This window comes from Sardina pilchardus, chromosome 3, assembly GCF_963854185.1.
Source record: "Sardina pilchardus chromosome 3, fSarPil1.1, whole genome shotgun sequence".
Classification (NCBI taxonomy): domain Eukaryota; kingdom Metazoa; phylum Chordata; class Actinopteri; order Clupeiformes; family Clupeidae; genus Sardina; species Sardina pilchardus.
Window position 1 is genome coordinate 32,393,362 of NC_084996.1, and position 19,835 is coordinate 32,413,196.

The 19,835-nt window shown below is 47.2% G+C and overlaps 1 protein-coding gene across 4 annotated transcripts in view; it reads right to left on the reverse strand.

Annotated features, from left to right (window-relative positions):
- dnm2a (dynamin 2a) overlaps positions 1 to 19,835 on the reverse strand; it is a 45,449-nt gene that overhangs the window by 6,092 nt on the left and 19,522 nt on the right. For 2 of the 4 annotated variants that reach the window (XM_062532910.1, XM_062532907.1), the window contains exons 5-19: positions 18,917 to 19,015; positions 18,535 to 18,695; positions 17,977 to 18,119; positions 17,276 to 17,411; positions 16,213 to 16,280; positions 15,270 to 15,408; positions 12,668 to 12,754; positions 12,185 to 12,255; positions 10,791 to 10,842; positions 9,459 to 9,491; positions 5,944 to 6,054; positions 2,497 to 2,606; positions 2,215 to 2,326; positions 1,443 to 1,607; positions 625 to 845 (exon numbers count right to left, since the gene is read on the reverse strand). In XM_062532910.1, coding sequence (XP_062388894.1) covers positions 625 to 845; positions 1,443 to 1,607; positions 2,215 to 2,326; positions 2,497 to 2,606; positions 5,944 to 6,054; positions 9,459 to 9,491; positions 10,791 to 10,842; positions 12,185 to 12,255; positions 12,668 to 12,754; positions 15,270 to 15,408; positions 16,213 to 16,280; positions 17,276 to 17,411; positions 17,977 to 18,119; positions 18,535 to 18,695; positions 18,917 to 19,015 — 1,708 coding nt within the window. Of the gene's footprint in view, positions 1 to 624; positions 846 to 1,442; positions 1,608 to 2,214; positions 2,327 to 2,496; positions 2,607 to 5,943; positions 6,055 to 9,458; positions 9,492 to 9,710; positions 9,723 to 10,790; positions 10,843 to 12,184; positions 12,256 to 12,667; positions 12,755 to 15,269; positions 15,409 to 16,212; positions 16,281 to 17,275; positions 17,412 to 17,976; positions 18,120 to 18,534; positions 18,696 to 18,916; positions 19,016 to 19,835 lie in introns of all 4 variants that reach the window. The other 2 variants (XM_062532908.1, XM_062532909.1) reach the window with 2 other exon arrangements.

Sequence of the window (19,835 nt, forward strand, 5' to 3'; positions counted from 1 at the left end):
TCCGTGAAATGAATAAAATCTGCTGCAAAAGAGGCAACAGAAGCTAGTTAAAAACCTTAACTTATTTATAGGACACAACAGTACTCAATACTAGGGCCATGTGCCCCAGTAAAATAGGTCTAGTGACGCCTCTAGATAGCCTGGAAATCCAGACCAAAATCTACAAAAAAATTAGGGTCTGGCTATCAGTAATGAAAATGGCCCACATCGAAAGGGACACCAAGCAGGCATTTGAAATCACTGGACGCAATTGGATAACACTGCGACCAATGTCTGCTGACTGATTCGGGACATCAACGCAGTTGGATAACACTACGACCAATGTTTACTGACTGATTCCGGACTTTGACGCTGCATTGCTTTCGTCGTGTGTTTAGCTCGCCTCTGGCCCGCCTATATCAGATACACCATGTCATGTGATCAGAGCAGGGGTGCGTTTCCCAAAAGCATAGCTGCTAACTAAGTTGGTTGCAATGCAATTCCCCATTGCCAACCAACTAAGTTACTAACAGGTTAGCAACTATGCTTATGGGAAATGCACCTGACGGTCGGACCAAAGGAGATTTGGGTGGAGGCTCAGCCCCTCTGGAACTCTGGCTGGAGGCTCGGCCCCTCCTCCCTCACCTGGGGCTTATCCAGCCGCTGTCGACGGGCGGGGGCAGGGGCACGGTGATGGTGGTGGTGCTGATGTCGCCGATGATCTTGAGCGCCTCCTTGAGGGCGTGGTACATGCGCAGCATCTCGTCGCGCCGCTGGGCCTGGTCCGCCGACTCCTCCATCAGGCTGTTCTGGTCGCCCGAGCTGTACAGGTAGGAGAGCAGCTCGCAGTGGATGAACTCCTTAGCCTGAGGGGGCACAGACGCCAGGGGAGGAGGAGGAGGGAGGAAGGAGGGAAGAGGGAGGGAGGGAGAGAGAGTAACAGAGAGAGAGAGAGAGAGAGAGAGAGACAGATCTCAATCAATCACGTTTGATCAATGAATTCATCAAAAGTTTCAGAAACAACTAGAATCTTGGTTCAGAACCCATCTCAACCTCACACACAAGTTAAGCCCAAAATGAACACTGAAAACCTTTACAACACCCCCAGGGCCATTCTTGTAATGTGTTTAGAATCCAAGAAAGAAAAGAGACAGATAAAGGCTCACTGGACTAGATTTCACAATAATTTTTAAAGCAATTCTAGGAAAAAATTAAAAAGGTAGAGTGCAGTAAGAATAAGTGCTTCAATGAGTGCAACTGTCCAGAGGGGGAATGCTGCTAAGAATGACCGCCTTCTTCTTGTCCCTGTCAAGGTTGCCATGGTGGTGGACACCTCAACAGGCACAATTAGGTGGCAAGTCCAGAATCAGCAAGACTAGTTGTAAGTAGTGCTATGAGATAATAATGTTGTCCCCACCCATATATTCTATATTATATTCTATTACATTATTATATCCACTCACGCTGTTGATCATGAGGTACATGATGGCTTTGGGGATGAGGTCGCGGACGGTCTTGTTGACGATGCCGATGTAGGAGTCCACTAGGTTCCTGATGGTCTCCACCTGCCGTTCCAGCTGCGGGTCCATGGAGAAGGACTCGGTCGGCCCAGAATCCTCCTGGTCCGCCTACAGGTACGTTTGCATACGTTCATATTGATGCTTAATGTATTTATATATTTATGTTGTTTTGTTTCAACATTTTAACATTTAATCAGACATTTTTCATGCAAGCCAGGTGACACTTTCATTCATCACTTCATAGCAACACAATTTTATGACCACAAGGTGCTCGCCTTGTTCTAAAAGAAAACCAAACAAAACAAAACAATTTTGGTTATAATGGAACGCAGAACACACTACAGCAGGACTCCGAACCAGACTGAACCCAAAATGTGAACTGAGTAACTGATTTACTCTGGGAATTTCACAGAGAACTTTTATAGCTTGACTACTGCACCAGTGCCAAGTGAGTGAAATTGCTTTAGACTGTGAAAAGCAGTGTGTGTGTGTGTGTGTGTGTGTGTGTGTGTGTGTGTGTGGAGTGGTGTGAACAAAGTTGAGTGGTGTGAGCACACTCTTGTCTTTGAACTTTTTTGACATTGATGAGGTTGTAGGAGATATCTGTTTATCAGGCTTATCAGTTTATCTGTTTATCATTGACCTGTGACCTGATCCTCCTCTGGGTCTTAGGTGTGTGTGTGTGTGTGTGTGTGTGTGTGTGATTCATACACACCTGATCCTTCTCTGGGTAGACGCCTGCCCTGAGGAACGAGGCCTTCCAGCTGTCCACGTCCTCCTGGGAGTCGCAGGCCAGCTCGATCTGGCGCAGGTCCTTGTACACGTTCCTGGGAGAGCAGTGGAAATAGGTCTCTATATGTAGAGCATAGAACAGTGGCACAGCAGTAGCAGTTGCACATGCTGTATAAACAAGCAAGGCACTGCCCTGGAATCAAAGAAGTTCAACAGTCACACGTGCACACACACACCCATACATGCACAAGCACACCCGACTGACCTTTGCTCAGTATTGAAGATAGCAAAAATGTGCTTAGTGGACATGAAGCCTTTCTCCACGTCTCGTATTTTCAGGTTGTCCAGAGGCAGCATGTACTTCTTCTCCTTCTCCTGTAGGCGGAGGAAGAGAGGAGGGGTTGAGTGGGCTGGACCAGAACGCGGAGGAAAAGAGAGGAAGGGTTGAGTGTGCTGGTCCACAACGACTGACCGTTCAGACTTTGGGCCAATTTACAGTGTCTAGCAATGATATTAGGGTGTCTCTCATTCGTCTTTTCACCTGTCCTCCTTCCTTCCTCGGTCCTCGTTCCCACTGATCTAGATAAAGAATGATGGGGCGGCAACAATGGGGAAGTCCATCCAGTTTTCTTTATAGATCAGTGGGAACGAGCATAAAGGACCGAGCATCGAGGATCGAGGAGGGATGCTGAGAGAGGCCCTAGAGACCAAATCTATGCTTGCTAGCGTGTCGTGGAACTTGTCGCGTACATCAAAAAAATGGAACGGCACAAATACTCTACTGGAGTTTGAGTTCTACTGTGTGCGGCCCTGATCACAGTTTATGTGTTTACTTTTGTTTTACGGTGAGATGTAACATTAATGTCCAAGAAACTAATGGATGTTCTATTTGACAATACGTCTACTGTCGCTGGACTATGAAAGCCTAGCGCTCCAACACTTTTCACATTTCTTTAGAAGTTTGAACGGAATGTTACAGTAATATGCACCTTTTTAAGGGCATCACTAACTGAAAATACTGAAAGTAGAGTACATTGTTCAGCCCCGAATTCTAAGATCTCTGCTGTCAGGCCTGGTTTAATGGATCTACTGTGTCAATCAAACCTCTGCCAAACCCAGTAGGGAGCAGACACATGACTTTGTCACAGAGGCATTAACCTTTCCGCTCAGGTTTAATAGAGTTTGTCAATCAGACTTAAAGACATGAAACTGGTGAAATTTATGAAACTGGTTTTGATCCAAAAAAAAAAAAAAAGTCTAGCGAGATGTTAGAGGACACTGTAAAGTTGGCAAGTTTTTAAAATCACAGCTCCTTCTTTCCATCATGAGTTTAGCCACTCCCCCTAGAGTCCCATAGCCCGGATGAAATTGTAATCAAACCCAGGGCTTCCATAGTGGCTACATGTTAACATAAATATGGAGTTGACTACATACAGTCTGGCTACACCAATTCAAGTTCTACTGACTGTGTACGCTTGGATTTCCATAGGGACGTTGGGTAGGATTAACAGTCGTTTTCAATGGAGAAAACCCTCTTATACCCTCTTAGACAGCTTCAATAGCTGAAGACAAGACAAATGACCCAGAACTTGATCCAAAGCAGTTGGCAAATTTTCCCCAAAAACCCACAAAGAACATTCACATGAGACTACAACCACAAACTACAGCCAAACATGTTCAAATAAAAAAAAAGAAAGAGAAAGACAGAAAGAAAGAAATCAGCAGAGTCAGCACTTTCTGCTTCTCTAGTCACAGGGTAAGAATTGTATTTCCTGTGACTTTTTTTTATGGAGGGGGAAAGAGAAGAGGGGAAAGACGAAGAAGAAGAAGAAGAAGGAGAGGAGGAGGAGGAGGAGGAGGAGGGTGTCTGTCTGTAGCCCACCATATGGATGTACTAGACAAGAGGAAGAGGAGAGGAGGAGCATGCCTCTGCTCCAAGGGTGGGGGTGGGGGTGGGGGCACTGCCAGCCGCCTCCACTGCTGAGAAGAAGCATCTGGAAGCATTTATGTCCGCACAAACACAGAGAACAGAGCTCCAGTCCCAGCAGTTACATCACTCACAGAAACACCACCACCACCACCACCAGCACCACCCCCCCACTGCCGCCCCAAACAGACACACTCACACCACACACAGACACACACACACACACGCACATACACACACACTAACTCCCTCACACATATCCCAACCCCCCCTAGTAACCCAGTACGATTTCCTGCAAATTCCAAAGTCGGATCCCGGCTGGAACGTTTCAGCGCGCCTGCCACGTCAGTTAGCCTCCACCACCGACCGTCCTCCCTCTTTCTCTCCCTCAACTCTCTCAGAAGAGAGCCGCTCGGAAAGAGGCGCACCGAGAAATCCGCAGTCCTAAAAGCTATGCAAAGACCCTCGCTTGAAGCGTTAATATAAATATATAGCCCTTCTTTTTTTGTTTGTTGCTCAGTACAGTTGAGGACCCTTCTGTTGCGCTCTTTGGGGCTTTGCTGTGGAAATGGACTTTGCTGGCCCACACAGCTTCGGTGGGACACTGGGGGTAAGTGTACTGGACACTGTTTAAAGTCTGCTTATTTACACTGCACACACATGCAACTGGCACACTAACGTGTCGGAATATTGTACGTTTAGACGACAAATTATATGCGGTTTTAGGGAAGCTACAGAGCTCTTCTCTTTTATGAAGAGTAGGAAAAAAATGCATCTAACAAGGAACATGTGGTTGAAATCGAATGCAACTGGGGAAAGTCATAAGTCAGTCAAAGTTGATAAAGATGTTGGGTTATTGCACAAGTTTAGCGTGCACAAGTCACTTTTAGCGTTTTTAGGGAGGTTCCAGACCTCCTGAAAGACAGACGTGAGTGGTAACCACAGAGCAAGGGACTTTTCCATTTCCTAGCATGAGGTCATTCCTCCATAATTTTCTTGCTACACGTTGGCCGCAGCACCAATAAGAATGTGTTTTTGTATATGTGTGTGTGTGTGTGTGTATTTGTCTACCCTTTCATTTTGTATCTGTGTGTGTGTGTGTGTGTGTGTGTCTCTCTATGTGTGTTTCTCTCTGTGTGTGTGTGTGTGTGTTCTAACTTTATCAGTGTTGGGTTGCGTAGTGTGTTTACTCTCCCCCCGCCCCCCCCCCTCTCTCTATGCCGTCTCTAGGGCACTGACCAGAGGCCAGGCCAACCTGCCGAACCCCCTCGGCTCTCCCTCCCCCTCGCCTGCCCAGTGTTCAGACTACCTGTTCATTACTCTACTGCTGAACAGTAGTCCGCACATTGGTTAGGCTGGGCTGGGACACACACACACACCACACACTCTCTCTGCCCCGGTCGCTTGGTCGCTCATTCTCCATCACTCACGCTCGCAGCGGAGAGGACTGCAGAGAGGACTGCAGCGGGACGAAGAGTCTCCGGCTGGATCAGATGTGTCCAATAAAAACTGTTCTCTTGAAAATCTAAAAACAATCTAAATGTTATTAATGTGTGCTTGTTTCAGGAGTTGGGGCTGCGGGCTCTGCAAATAAAGTTGAACTGAATTGAACGCCACCGCCACCATTAGTCATGTGATGTGATGTGATATTTCAGCCTTGCCGGCAGAGGAGGGCAGAGTGAAACAGAGAAAGTGAGCGAGTGACTAGCGAGAAAGACAGCTAGTCATAGAGGTAGACGAAACAAGGAGTGGTAATAATAAAAAAAAACGAGAGAGCAGGCTCACCTCCTCGTCCTTGTACCAGGAGAACGACTCGGCAGTCAGGACGAACCAGTACTCCTTGGAGCCTCCTTTCATGATGCTGATGTTGATGGTGAGCCAGCCTTTCCGGATCACCTGTGGGGAAGATCAGGGGGTTGGGGTGGAGGGGGGGGAGTGGGGGGTGTGGTGGGACGTGCAGGAGGGGCCGAGAGAAACTCATGAGCCTCAGTTTCAACAGGACAATCTCCCCCTGGCTGACAAACAGGGGGAACCCAGGGAGTAATACTTACCAAGCAATACTATTGTACATGACCACGGCTATGACTACTACAGCAATGCTACCACTTCAGTCAAACTAAATAAAAGTCTCCAAACAGACTGAGTCTAAATGTGGTCCTTATTCACTCGATGAAACAAAATGTCAAAAGCACTTCTTTACATCCACAGTAAGCTCACAGCAAAAGCAACCAACCAACCAACCAACCAAAACAGCAGAGTTGTGAGGCTGGCCCACGGTTCAAAGACATACCAAGCAAATGAATGGAGACCATAAAAAGAGAGCAGACCTGATCTTTTGTGTTGGTTTTACAGGACCAACTACAACACTCACAAGCTCATTAAAATAGCTAAGGGGTGCTGAACACTTCCAGAAGCCTACAGAGAGATTGTGTCTGGGAAAGAGGGAAAAAGAGAGAGAGAGAGAGAGAGTGGAGAGATGCAGAGAGGAGGCTGAGTTCCTTTTCTCTCTCCCCACACTCGCCGCAAAGCTGGTGGGATGGGGTACAGCGAATGCCATCTGGACCAAATGGCTGGAAGAGGTTAGTTCAAAGGTCAGCTGTGGTATGTTAGGGGTCAAACGGAAGGGTCGGTAGAGGGCGACTAGCCTACGGAACAGAGCTAGTCAAAACACAAGCTGGGTTAGTGGGGTTAACTGGACAGGACACGGACACACACTCCAGTGTGTGGACAAGAGATTCACTGAGGGAGAGAGGAAAAGGGGAATGAGGGGATAAAGAGGGGTCTGAGAGAAGGAGTGTGAAAGACACACACACACACACACACACACACACACACTGACAGAAAAGAGGAGAGCCAGGGAAGAAGAGGGCAATAGAGCACTGTAGAGAAATCTAGAATGTTTCCCAATCTAAAACGTTTTCCAATTTGGAATGTTTACCAATCTGGAATGTTTTCCATCAAACTACAGAGGCTCGTGGATCTCATGCAGGTATGCAAGATGGCGGCCCCATGACATTGAAAAAAAAAAAAAAAATGAACCACTGCACAGATGTGGTCTCCCACATTCATGTTGTGACGTTAGAAGCTTTCTCTGTAAACGTTTGCCAGTGCTCTCGCTCCTCCTTCAACCCCCTCAACCCCCCCCTGCACTGCCAACCATACTGGAGGGAGGCTGGAAGACCTTCATTAGTGTGTGAGGAGAGCAGGCCAACAGAAACAATCAGAGGGGTTAAGACAGAGGAGCTAGACTTCTAGTGTGCCTCAGTGGGGAACAGCCTTCCACATCCCTTTACCCGACCACGTCTGGCCTCTAGACACCGCCGTTTAATACTACAGGAGTATGTTTTAATGTAGTTAGAGGAAATGTTTATTCAACGAAAGAGACAGACAAACAGAGAAAGGACAGAACAAACCCAGAAGGGAGAGACAGCCCATCCATTTCTTCATTCAGATTATTCCATAAGGCAGCCATGTGGGACTAGCCATCTCTGACGCAAAGGCTTTTGCTAGCATGTGTAGTCATTCAACATTCTAATCTCATTTGAACATGTTGTTGAATGCGTATAGCTCTTCCATCTTGATTCACAGGGTAAGGTCTTGTTCAGCAGCTTTTTTTACATCCTTCAGATGTGGCAACTATGTCATTTCGACCTCCTCCAAGGAGCACCGCTCAGTAAAAATGTTGAAACAAATCAAAACCCTTCATCCAGAGATCAGTCAAACACAAATGTCAAAACTACTTGACACTCAATGAAGTCAAAATGCTCCCTTTTTTCCCATTAAAGTGTGATAGTCTAACAGCCACTTGAAAATTCCGTTTCTAAGTCACTACTCACTAAACCAAAATCACTGCTCAGAGGATCTGATCTGTCAGTTCAATTACCTTCAGATATTTAAGCGAGTGAAAGAGAAAGACTATAATTGGAGGGTTTAATGAGATTTTCAGAGGGGCCCACCCATCCCAAAAGGGCAATGACTGTCTGCGTCTGATTTCCTTGGCTGATAATTAGGCCGCGGCATTCATTTGAATGCATCGGCACCAATCTCCTGTGCTCTCACCTCTGTCTCGCTCTCTACATTCACACACCCACACACTCTTAAAGCCGTTGTTTATCCGGAAAAAAAAAAGAAAAAATGAAAATTCATCAATTATATTCTCAATTTCACATGCCAGGAGTTTGTTGTTCAGTGCACCACAAAATGAGATACGCCAAGAAGTATCTATGACCCGGGGGAATTGAATACCATCCACTTCCACTCTATAGCATGGTAACATAGTCTGGTCTAACTCATCTTGTGTTCCACAGAAAAAGAAACTTAAATCATGGCATTCTGCTGGCATGAGATTGCGTAATGAGAGAATTTTCATTTTTGGGATTATCTATTCCTTTTGATGGTTAGAACCCTCTATAAAATAAGGATCGAAACTGTCGCATGTGAATTTAAAATGAAACCATCTGATTGAGTAATGAAGATACGTAGGTGTGAAGAAAAGACCTGTCTCCATGACAAACCACAAACCAACACAGACATAACACTTAAATAAATAAGAACACAAGATTGAGTGTTTGCAGCATCTGATTGATTCATCTGTGAGTGACTAATGATGGCCTCTGTTTGCAGCATCTGATTGGTCCACGTGTAAGCGTGTGTCATAATGACCTCTGTTTGCAGCATCTGATTGGTCCACGTGTAAGCGTGTGTCATAATGACCTCCGTATGCAGCATCTGATTGATTCAAGTGTGAGCAAGTGTAGTAATGACTTCAGTTAACAGTGATCATATGCGAGTGAGTCTATAGCTGCCCATTGGTTCATCCCTCTCCCTCCCTCCCTCCCTCCCTCCAACTCCATTGGCGGCGGCGATGCTACGGCCGAGTCTTCCCAAGGCAAACTCGGCTTTCCCCCACGCCGCAGTCGAGAGCCGAAGAGGGGGGGCAGCCACCGTCACAGGAGCGCCGAGGCCTTGGACGCTTGCACAAACACAACCAGAGCGCCACACATATAATACGGTAATACAGAAGTCCTGATAGCCAATGAACATGCATACAGTGCAATGACAAGCGGACCCTTGGTCTGTTAGTGATGGTGCAGATGCAGTGCATCAATTACGTCAATTACTTTGTGCTCGTTAATGTGCGCGCCAATTACTGGGCCGCACATTGAGTGGGTTGTAAGTTTACAACGTCACCGATTACTGGTGACGGCGAGACCGTTAAAAAAAATAATGATATATCGACATGTTAGCGGATTGACATTTGTCTGCGTTCCATCTTTTAGTACCCACTGGGGCGGTTGTACCTTTTCCTTTTCGGCCTCACCGAAGCCACCTAGCTGTGGGAGAGAGAAACACCTCATCAGCCCAGTGGTCTCTCCCACTGGCCTCTCTCCCGAGGGGGAGGGGGGTGAGAGAGGAACCAGGACCCCAGCACTGGTCACAGCACAGGAACACCGGACGGCTACCCTGTTATGGCCTCGGCTCTCCTGCTAAGGGCGCCCCCTACTGGTCAACTCTGACTGGGTGTAAAGGTATGGGGTTTGTGGGGTACTTACCAGTATTTCACCCTGCAGTGCGGTGTGGGGGGGTCGGGGGGTGGGAGGGAAGGAGGGAAGGATGGCAGAGCAGATTACAGTAAAAAGAAAATGCAGAACGACAGAGAGAGAGGGGGAGAGGGAGAGAGATAGAGAGAGGTAAAGATGGAGAAAGACAAGTAAAAGTGTGATGGAGAGAACAAGAGGGATGTGAAAGAGAAGACAGATGATGGAGAGAATGGATTGGATGAGAGATGGAGATGGAGAATGAGAGAATGACAGAGGGACAGAAAGAGACAGAGAGAAAGAGAGAATAGTTACGTGCAATTAGATTAGATTCACTTGAAGTTCCACAAACCAGTTCAATACAATTGGAAACGTCATTAATGGCAAACTGCGTCCATGCACATTCTGAATTACAGCAAACAAGAGCATCAGTTAATTACAACATGACAAACAACATGACAAGGGCTGGAAAAACAATAATTCTGTGATTATTTGCTTTCCGTGCTTCAGGGAATCATGCCTGTTGTTGAGTGTTCAGGTGCAAACAAACAATGAACAAAAGCAGTGCTAGTTAGGAGAGGTTTCATTCCTTGAATGCAGAGAAGGAAGTTAGGGCAGCAGGGGTGGGAGGGGAGGGATGTACTGATTGCGGATTACTTTCCACACCCTAAAATGGAATTAGGGAGACCCTCTGGGCTCAGAGTTGCTCTCTTTGGGATACGGAGCACTCTGGAGCAGGGAGACTGTAGGTGGCTGTGCATGGTGACCTGGGACATTTGACAGATTCCACCACATACAGGCACAGTAATCACATTCATCAGGGTAAAACAGTCAAACACGGGATATGCAACCGAAATAGAACATTCACAGAGTGGTAGTTTTGGGCATGGTAGGTTTTAAAAGGAGGTCCTTCAGGAAGTTCTAGTAAATGTGATCAGTACTGTTGATTTCTTGGGATCAGAGGGAATGGATGAGGATTGGGGGGATGTGTGTGATGTGTGTGGGGGGGGAGGGGGTCATTATTAAGGGAGGGGTCAGAGTCTGACTGGTCATGATGGGGTGAGGTCATTTAGGGAGGAGACACAAAGCCCGTACCTGGTTAGGAATGGCCCTCTTCTTGTTTGCATGGGTGTTCCTCTGCTGTGCGCTGTTGAGAGAAAGACACGTTTCAAACCAGAAACAGACAGACAGACAGAGAGACAGACAGATGAGAGAGACAGATGATGGAGACAGAGGCAAGATAGTGGACAACAAGCCTGTTCATGCTCACCACTAACTTTACTAGCGTCTAAATCTCACGTCTAACAACAACAGTGTACATTTAGCTGCGTCTAAACTTATAACCATCAAGAGTCAGCTATCAGGGGACCCTAGAAGCTGGGTGGGTATAACCTGGGAAAGATGACGGCTCTGAACCCAAGTTACGCTCTGCGTGAGGAGGGAGGGGCCCCGCAGGCCAGGTGTGTGGGGGGGTGGGGGGGGGGGGGGTGCTGGACCTGGGAGCGCACCTGTTGTTGGTGAACCCTGGAGAGCCACTGTCGTCCAGCCTTCGGAAGTCAAGGCTGAAAGTGACGTTCACGAGAACCATTAAAACAAAAGGGCAAAAAAACCACACACACACTCGGCACCACACGCTGCTCACCCACCCATGCTCATGCCCCTTCTGGAGGCAAACCGGCCCGCGGATGCACAGTGCACTTGGGGGGAGGGGGGGGGGGGGTAAAACCAGTCAGGCACTGAAACGATGCAGAGACGATGCACAGCGATGTCACTCCAGTCAAAAACAAGGCATCATACTCAGACCTCTCCTTTGGGGTGGGGGTGTGTGTGTGTGTGGGGGGGGACCTCGTGCAGCAACTCATCAGATGCCTTTTTGCTCTCTAACAACGGGGGCATCTACGAACACCATGCAATGAGTTCTGCCGGCGCAAGTGTTAGGGACGACTCCGATAAAGTGACCACAAAGCGGCTCAGAATTGACCACGGTAAAAACTCTGACCCGGGTTTCATCGTCCAGCATCACAACGGGAGGGGGGTGCAGACGCACTAATGGGTGTTAAATGAAGATGTCTCTCAAAACAACCGAACATCAAACCACATCAAGCCCAGACCAAACCAACCACTTGAAATGATTCTGTCAGACTTGTGGAATGGAATTCTGGACGTCCTCAGAGTTCCAAGAGCTATGCCACGCAGGGTCATTCTGGCTCATCCGTAATGTTAGGCTCTTTATCCTCAAGGTGAGTTTCTCAGAACATTTCAACACAAGCAGCAGGAAGGTTAAAGGACATTCTTTAATGCACCGAGCGATGAAATCGCACCCGAACGCACACATCCGGGACAGACATATACACTCACTCACTCACTCTCTTTCTTTCACACACACACACACACACACACACACACACACACACACACACACACACACACACACACACACACACACAAGGATTCTAAGGTGAAGAAGACCGTGCTGAGAAAATCCATACTTAGCAAAGCCAATGAAGTCCTCGTGGTTGGTGTTGATGTATGACAGCTCGATGTCGATAAGCAGGAGAACCTGGTACCAGAGAGAGATAGAGAGAGAGAGATAGAGAGAGACAGAGAGAGAGAGAGAGAGAGAGAGAGAGAGAGAAAGAAGAGCGAGAGAGAGAGAGATAGGGAAATAGAGACAGACATCATAAGAGTGCCATCACGAACCACAATCTAACACGTTGAAACATTTGGAGCATCACCCTCAGCATCATAATAACACAGCTCTCAAATGACATGAGAGTAAAGGAAAGACTTCCTGTCTCTGTGAGTCATGCATGTGTCATAACAACACACAGGCAAATTAATACAAATGAATACTGGTGTGCTAGAGTGAAATGGCCTGGGTGTGTTCTGGAATGACCTGCAGTGTCCTCCCTTAATCCCACCTGTTCCTCAACCTCACCTGGTCCTAAACCTCACTTGGTCCTAAAACTCACCTGGTCCTTGGTCTTGCTCTCTCGGTCCCTGACGTGGGTGGTGACGATCCTCTCCGTCTCCTCTCGCAGTCTGGGGTACGAGGAGAGCTGTGGAGCGAACCACACATCACTGCAGCGCAACTCATGTTTATCATAGCTCACAGATGACAACAGCACACACAAACAAACACACACACACACACACACACACACACACGTACGTCACATGTCACACAAAACTAAGAATTTTAAAAAGATAACAGGTAGGTAAGTGAAATTGATTTACTCGTTCACACAAAGCAGTGCTCACTGACACACACACACACACACACTTTCCAAAGCAGCAAGGAATACACCATGACCATACAGACACATGACTACACTGAGAACAACCACATGTGTCAACATGAGGGATTGGAATGATTTGCATGTTGCTGTTGGTTTTGAACACAAGGCTTTAAAGGTGCATGACGCTAAGGATTGGTGTTCAAAAGGAATTCAAAATGAATGGAACAGATGGTCACGTGAGGGCGATGGTGCTTCCTATCACTTTGTCTCTGCGGTCAGATGTTAGTCAGAGAGAAACTGAGAGGAATGGTATAGCAAAAGTGGACAGAGCATGAAGAGTTTGGTAATAAAAGACAAGGGAGAGAGTAAGAGAGAGGAGAGTGTAGTTCCTCCTTCATCCACACGGGGCACACGTTAGCCCTGTTGCTATGGTAACACCTGTGGGCTCCAAAGAGAGCCTGAGGTGGTGAATATTCCCCTGCTTCTCTTGGACTGGCCTTTGCCATTTCCCTGTAGCTGAACAGCAGACACAAGAGGGTCAGCCACCTGTTACGGGTCAGAGATGGGAGGAGAAATCTTTTACCACCAAACGGAGCGTGTACTGTTCGGGGCAGGCGAGGGGGGGGGGGGGGGGACTAGATTGGGTTGGATTTAGATATGAATAAATAAAAGAATCATTCTGAGAGGCCAGGAACCAGATGGCAGTGCTGAGATGGTGCAGAGATTGCGAGGGACACTCCTCAATTTGGCAAAGCGATTTGCATGAGATTGGTGCCACTCTGGCGGTGGAGGTGGCGGTGGAGGTGGAGGTGGAGGTGGTGGGGGGGGGGTTATGAGAGCGGACATATTCACACGCCAGGCCTGAAACCGAAACGCAATCATGGAGAGTGATAGAGGGCTCTGGGAATGACAGGCTTCATGAATGCCTCTACTGATTGGTGTGCGGGAGCAAGGTGTTGGCGGAGGAGGGGAAGGTGGAGGCGATTGGGGGGGGTGGTGAGGGTGGTTGTGGATGGTGGATTTGGGAGGGAGGGGAAGCATCCACCCCAAGGCTGCAAGATCTTGCTGCTTTTTTCCCCAGCGATCTTTCTTCCACAGCCTTGGTTTGTTGCCGTGCCGGGCCGGCACCCGTTGCCGCCGGTTACCTTCTCGGCGCTCCTCCTGACGAGCGTGGTGAGCTCGGACACCACCAGATCCACGCATTTCAGGCTGGGCGCGGTCAGTTTGCGGATCTGCTTTTTGACGATGGCCTCGAAGGCCAGGTCGGGGGTGAAGAGCCCCGTTCTGAGGCACCATGAGGGGGGGGTGGAGGAGGGTTACAATCAAGAGAGGACACCAGAGGAGGTGGACAGAGAAGAGACAAACAGAGAAAGAGAGAGAGAGAGAGAAAGAGAGAGAAGAGACATACAGAGAAAGAGAAAGAGAGAGAGAAAGAGAGAGGGGACAGGGCAAAGAGGACGAGGGAAAGAGAAAGAAAGAGAAAGAAAGAGAGAAAAAGAGAAAGAGAAAGAGAAAGAGGGAAAGAGAAAGAAAGAGAAAGAAAGAGAAAGAAAGAGAAAGAAAGAGAGAGGACAGGGCAAAGAGGACGAGGGAAAGAGAGAGGGCAAAGAGACAGGGAGAGAAAAACAAGAAGAAACTTAGTCTGGTTAGTCAATTATCTAAAGTCTATACCAAGACTACATTTAAAAAAAAAGCGGTTCAATCGCGGGACAAACCACCGGCACCACACATCCATATAGCTCTAAACTACTAAAAAACGTCTCTGGAAACACGTCCGGCAAACCTCGCTAGCGGGTGCAGCCAGTAGTCTAAGACGATAGGTATGCTTTGAGGCAGAAGAAGGGAGGGATGGGGGATGTGTGGGGAGGTTTCTCCGGCAGCTTGTCCCTCGAACCGCGAACCCCAGAGATGTTCAGCCCGGCGAGACGCATCGGGAGACGCTGCGCCCCTGAGCCTTAATCCCTGCACATCCACGACACGGCCACAACACCCCAAACACACACCACGACAGGCAGAGGAGCCCCGCAGAGCCTGGGGGAGGGGGGTCACACTGCCACCGTCACCCACGCATGCCACCCTTACCCACCCTTAAATCATCGCTTCCCCTCTCCCCAACACACACACACACACACACACACACACACACACACACACACACACACACACACTACCCTTAACTCTCTCCCAGACTAAACAGCTCTATGGTGGGCTTCACGGCAGTGTGATTCCCCCCCCTCACAGACTGGTTGGAGGCTCCCGGTGGCCAGGCATAGGAGTGGGGGGGTGGGGGTGGGGGAGAGGGGGTGGATTGGCAGACCACCGCCCCCTGCTGTACCTTGCTGGTGCAATCCCTGACTGTGTTGATGAGCTCCTGAATGACCAGATCGATACATTTGATACAGGGCTCTTTCACCTTAACGATCTGCTTTTTCACGATGGCTTCGAACGCCAGGTCAGGAGTGAACAGGCCCGTTCTGAGAACGCACAAGAGGACAGACAGACAGACAGACGGAGGGACAGACAGACAAGACAGACAGACAGGGAGACAGAGGCAGAGTGACAGGCAGACAGAAGACATAAGGACACCGTGAGACAGACAGACAGACAGACAGACAGACAGACAGACAAAGCAGAGACGAAGAGAGGAAGAGAGACAAGCAATTTGATAGCGTTTGGTTAAAAAAGATGAGGAAACAATCCAAACACACATGGGGAGAGGATTGCACAGTTGTGTTGGGAGAGAGAAGAGAAGAGGTAAGAAGTAAAGTCAGCAAACCAGTAAAGACGGAAAAATGTGACAGAGAGAGAGAGAGAGAGAGAGAAAATTGGGAAAGACAGAGAGAAGTAAGATCATCAGAAAAACGTAAGTAAGGTGGCAAAACAAGCAAGATAGGGAGGGAGAAAAGAGAGAGAGAAAAAGAGAACGAGAGCGAGAGAGAGAGGGAGAGAGAGTGTGATGGGGAGGGAAGGGAATACACATGTTAAGATCTCCACATAAAAGCACTAGTCTAAACATATCCAGAGACTGAACAGTGGGAACAGAGGGTTCTAAGACATATCAACGGCATGTCCAGCTCTATGGCAGTGATGCTCTACAATGCTTTTGATCAGACTACACGTGGGGAGGGGAAGTGACTGGAGGGGGGGGTTAGGTGGGGGGTGAGAGCAGTGATGACATGATGAAAGGATGAGTGTGCCTCTCTACGGGTGTCTCTCCTCTGCTGCGCTAGGCGTTAAGGGGGGGGGGGGGGGGGGGGGCCGGCTCCAGCCAGACTTGCCTGACACCGTGGACGTTCTTGATGGCGTGGCTGATCTCCTTCCTCAGTTCCTTCTCGTCAAACACAATCTGAGAAGGGGAACGGAGAGGAAAAGGCATGAGTCATGGTCTCAGAGAAACCACACACACACACACACACACACACACACACGACCCTTGGAAACCCTGATATACACACAAGACATAGACAGAGAAAACACATACAGACACACCGAGTACATTCACACATACACACCAGGATTCCCACTGTAAGTCAGAAGTAAAATCCAATGACTTTTCCCTGACAAAAAAAATTCCGTGACTCATTAGGAATGGCGGAATATACTGACCAAAGATTTCAGAGCAGAGCGGAAGAGGAATAGATGGACAGTGAATAACCCAAGTTGGGTTAACCACAACCACTCAAGCAAGCAGTAAAGCTAATGACCACATACATATATCCCAATTCTGTGTGGAAATATGCGTATTAGGCCTGATGTATTTTGGCAAGTCATTTCCACTGATTTCACAATAACTGCTACAACAAAATTGATATTCCTGATATTCCATGGCTTTGCTACCCTGGAAATCCAGAGTTCTTGCGAGAGCACAATTTGAATTGTGTCCGCAAGATACTCTGGCCACGAGCAAACATGCACATTACATTTTCCCCAACCATTGGGGGTAACCAAAAAAGGTGTGGGCGAGCTAAACTGATGACGACAGCGCTACAACTTTTGTTTTTGGTCGTGTTATCCAACTGCGTCTAAGTCCAGAATCATTCAGAGTAAACATTGGTCGTAGTGCTATCCAATTGCGTGCAGTGAGATTTTCAAATGCATGCTTGGTGCCGCCCCTCGCCCCTTGGGCCATTTTTATTATTCGTGACCAGACCATTAATCTGAAAGATTCCAGGCTCTGGTTTACTACCATGACTTTGTTCAAAACATGATCAAATTCCCTGACTTTCTTTGTCTGACTCTAAAATTCCAGAAATTCCATGACCTTTGGTAATCCACGTGACACACACACACACACACACACACAGTCCTTAACCAATCCAGAGGGTAGGGTGGATGCATTACCTTGACCAGCTCAAAGGGGAAGCGCTCGTGAAAGATGCGGTTGATCTTGGCTCCCCCCGACAGCTCCTTAGTGTCCACCTGGTCCCCGGAGCCCTCAATGCGCTTCTCAAAGTCCACTCCGAACTGCTGCACCATCCTGCAACAACAAGGTCAAACAGCGCTGACCATGAGAGTCCAGATGACGTCGTGCCCTCAGCCCCACAAGATGCCCCTACTCGCTAAAAACACCTTCCAGTACGAGGACCTCGTCATAACTAAATCCTGTGACTTCTGGGAGAAAAGAAAAACTCAGGAACAAGTAGCTGCCCTCCCCTTCCCTCCCTCAGTTGCAGAAAATCAATCCTGATTATTTTGGTCAATATTGAGATCCTGATTATTTTCTAAACTTACAAAAAAAAATGACAGTAGATATAAAATAGTATGTTATTATTCTATATATAGAAATATCACTCAACTTTAAAACAAATACAAACTACAAGGTGAAAATGATAATGTACACAACAGTTACCACTGTAAAGCTAAGGAGAGCATTGGATAATTCAAGACAAAATGAAAGCATCATTATAAAATGAAGCTACAGCTAATTATTGTTATATTTCGTTCACTTATATTGTTTTCACAACCATTGGTAGTTAATACTGAAATTCAGTTTGATCAGTAAGATTAATGGCACCACCCATTTCAGGGCGTAGTCCACTCACTGCAGGAGAGCCTTAGTCTTGCGGGTGGGGTCGTCAGGCCTGTAGTTCTTGAACTCCTCCACCTCCTTCTCCAGGGAGAGGAGCTGAGACTGCAGCTTGCTACGTAGGCCAGGCAGCGTGTCACGGATGTGGTTGGTCAATTGCTGTTAAGGCATATTAGTGGAGACATAAGTAATTTGATTTTTTTTGTTTTATTTAATTTAATCTAATTTGTATATTTGATAGGGGCAATGCTCATTTATTGACAGGCAAAATGCTGTAAATAAACCAGTTATCTACAAGTTAGCTACGCATGCTAATTTTCATCCATTGTCCCTAGCCAGTAATGGAAAAGGTAGCCTAGAATAAATATGAGCATGGTAGCAACCATGTAATATATGAAATACATGAATTAACACAATAAAGAATAGTAAATATTGCTATTGATAAATGCCTTGATACATTTAAACATGATTAAAAAAAACTGATAATTCAGTGTTTCGTGAGGAGTGGTGAAAAGACTAAAAAGCCTCCTCGTCCGAAGGACGGTGTACGAGTCCAGCAGGAGAGGCTGCACACCTGGTTGAGGGTCTTCTGCAGGTGAGGGGTGCCCATGCGCTCAGCCATGTGTCTGTAGCTCGGGTGAGACAGGAAGAACTTCCTCTCGGCCGCCAGCGCAACTTTGATGTCCTTTCTACCATCAATGTCCTTCTGACTGCGGTTCACCACCCCAATGTAGCCTGTGGCATGCAAGCAAACACACACACACACACACACACAAGGTGAGTTTTGAGTAGAACCATGCCATCTGTGGTGGGCACATAGGTGTGTGTGTGTGTGTGTGTGTGTGTGTGTGTGTGTGTGTGTGTGTGTGTGTGTGTGTGTGTGTGTGTGTGTGTGTGTGATTGCACATGCACATCTGTGCATGCATAAACGTGTGTGTGTGTGTCTCCATCCGTACCCCTGCGCAGAGGGAGCAGTTTGTTTTCCAGGATATCTCTGGCGTCTGTCCCTTCGTCCATCAGATCCAGTTTGGTGATGACGCCAATAGTGCGCAGCCCTGGGGAACAGGTCAATACAATCAGCGGTCACTCCTCACGCCTCCCACAACCGGACACACTAGCGGTGGAAATGACTGTGCCCTTGCTAGGATGGTCATTTGCATCACATCCAATACATATAAGACACATTTACAATCATAAGCACAATATTTGCCTGTGTAAATATACATACGGTATCAATCATATGTGTTTGACTTAAGTCCAGTGCTCAAAATATACACAGCAGACAGTATCGACATAAGGAGAGTGTTAGTAGAATTGAGGGCACACTCATTAAGCATACAATAATATACATTATGCCCATAGTATAGTATAGTATTAGTAATGTATTTCTTTACATGTGTGAATGTAAGCATTATGTGTGTATTATCGCTACACTGTTAAAGACCATTAGGGCGATTAGTTCATAGTTGATAATCGATTAATCGGTTCGTGTCATTCTTTAAGGAATGACACATCAAAACTCTCTGATTGAAGCTTCTTAAAACTTGAGCATTTTCATCTTTACTTACTCCTCTAAAACTAAAATATGTTTGGGGTGTTGACAAAACAAGGCATTGGAAGACATGATCTTGGAAAAAATTATTTGTATCGATCAAACAGCTAATCAATTAGTCAAGAAAATAATTGTCAGATTAATCGCCTATGAGAATAATCGTTAGCTGCTGCCCTATTGACCATATACACAGCATGCTGTATTTATTGGATCAATTTCCAATTTGATAACGGCTTTCAAACACCATATGCTCCGCACAAAACATGCAAGAGCATATCCCACGATATTTTATTCATTCCAAGATGGTGTGTGGTGAGCATTGG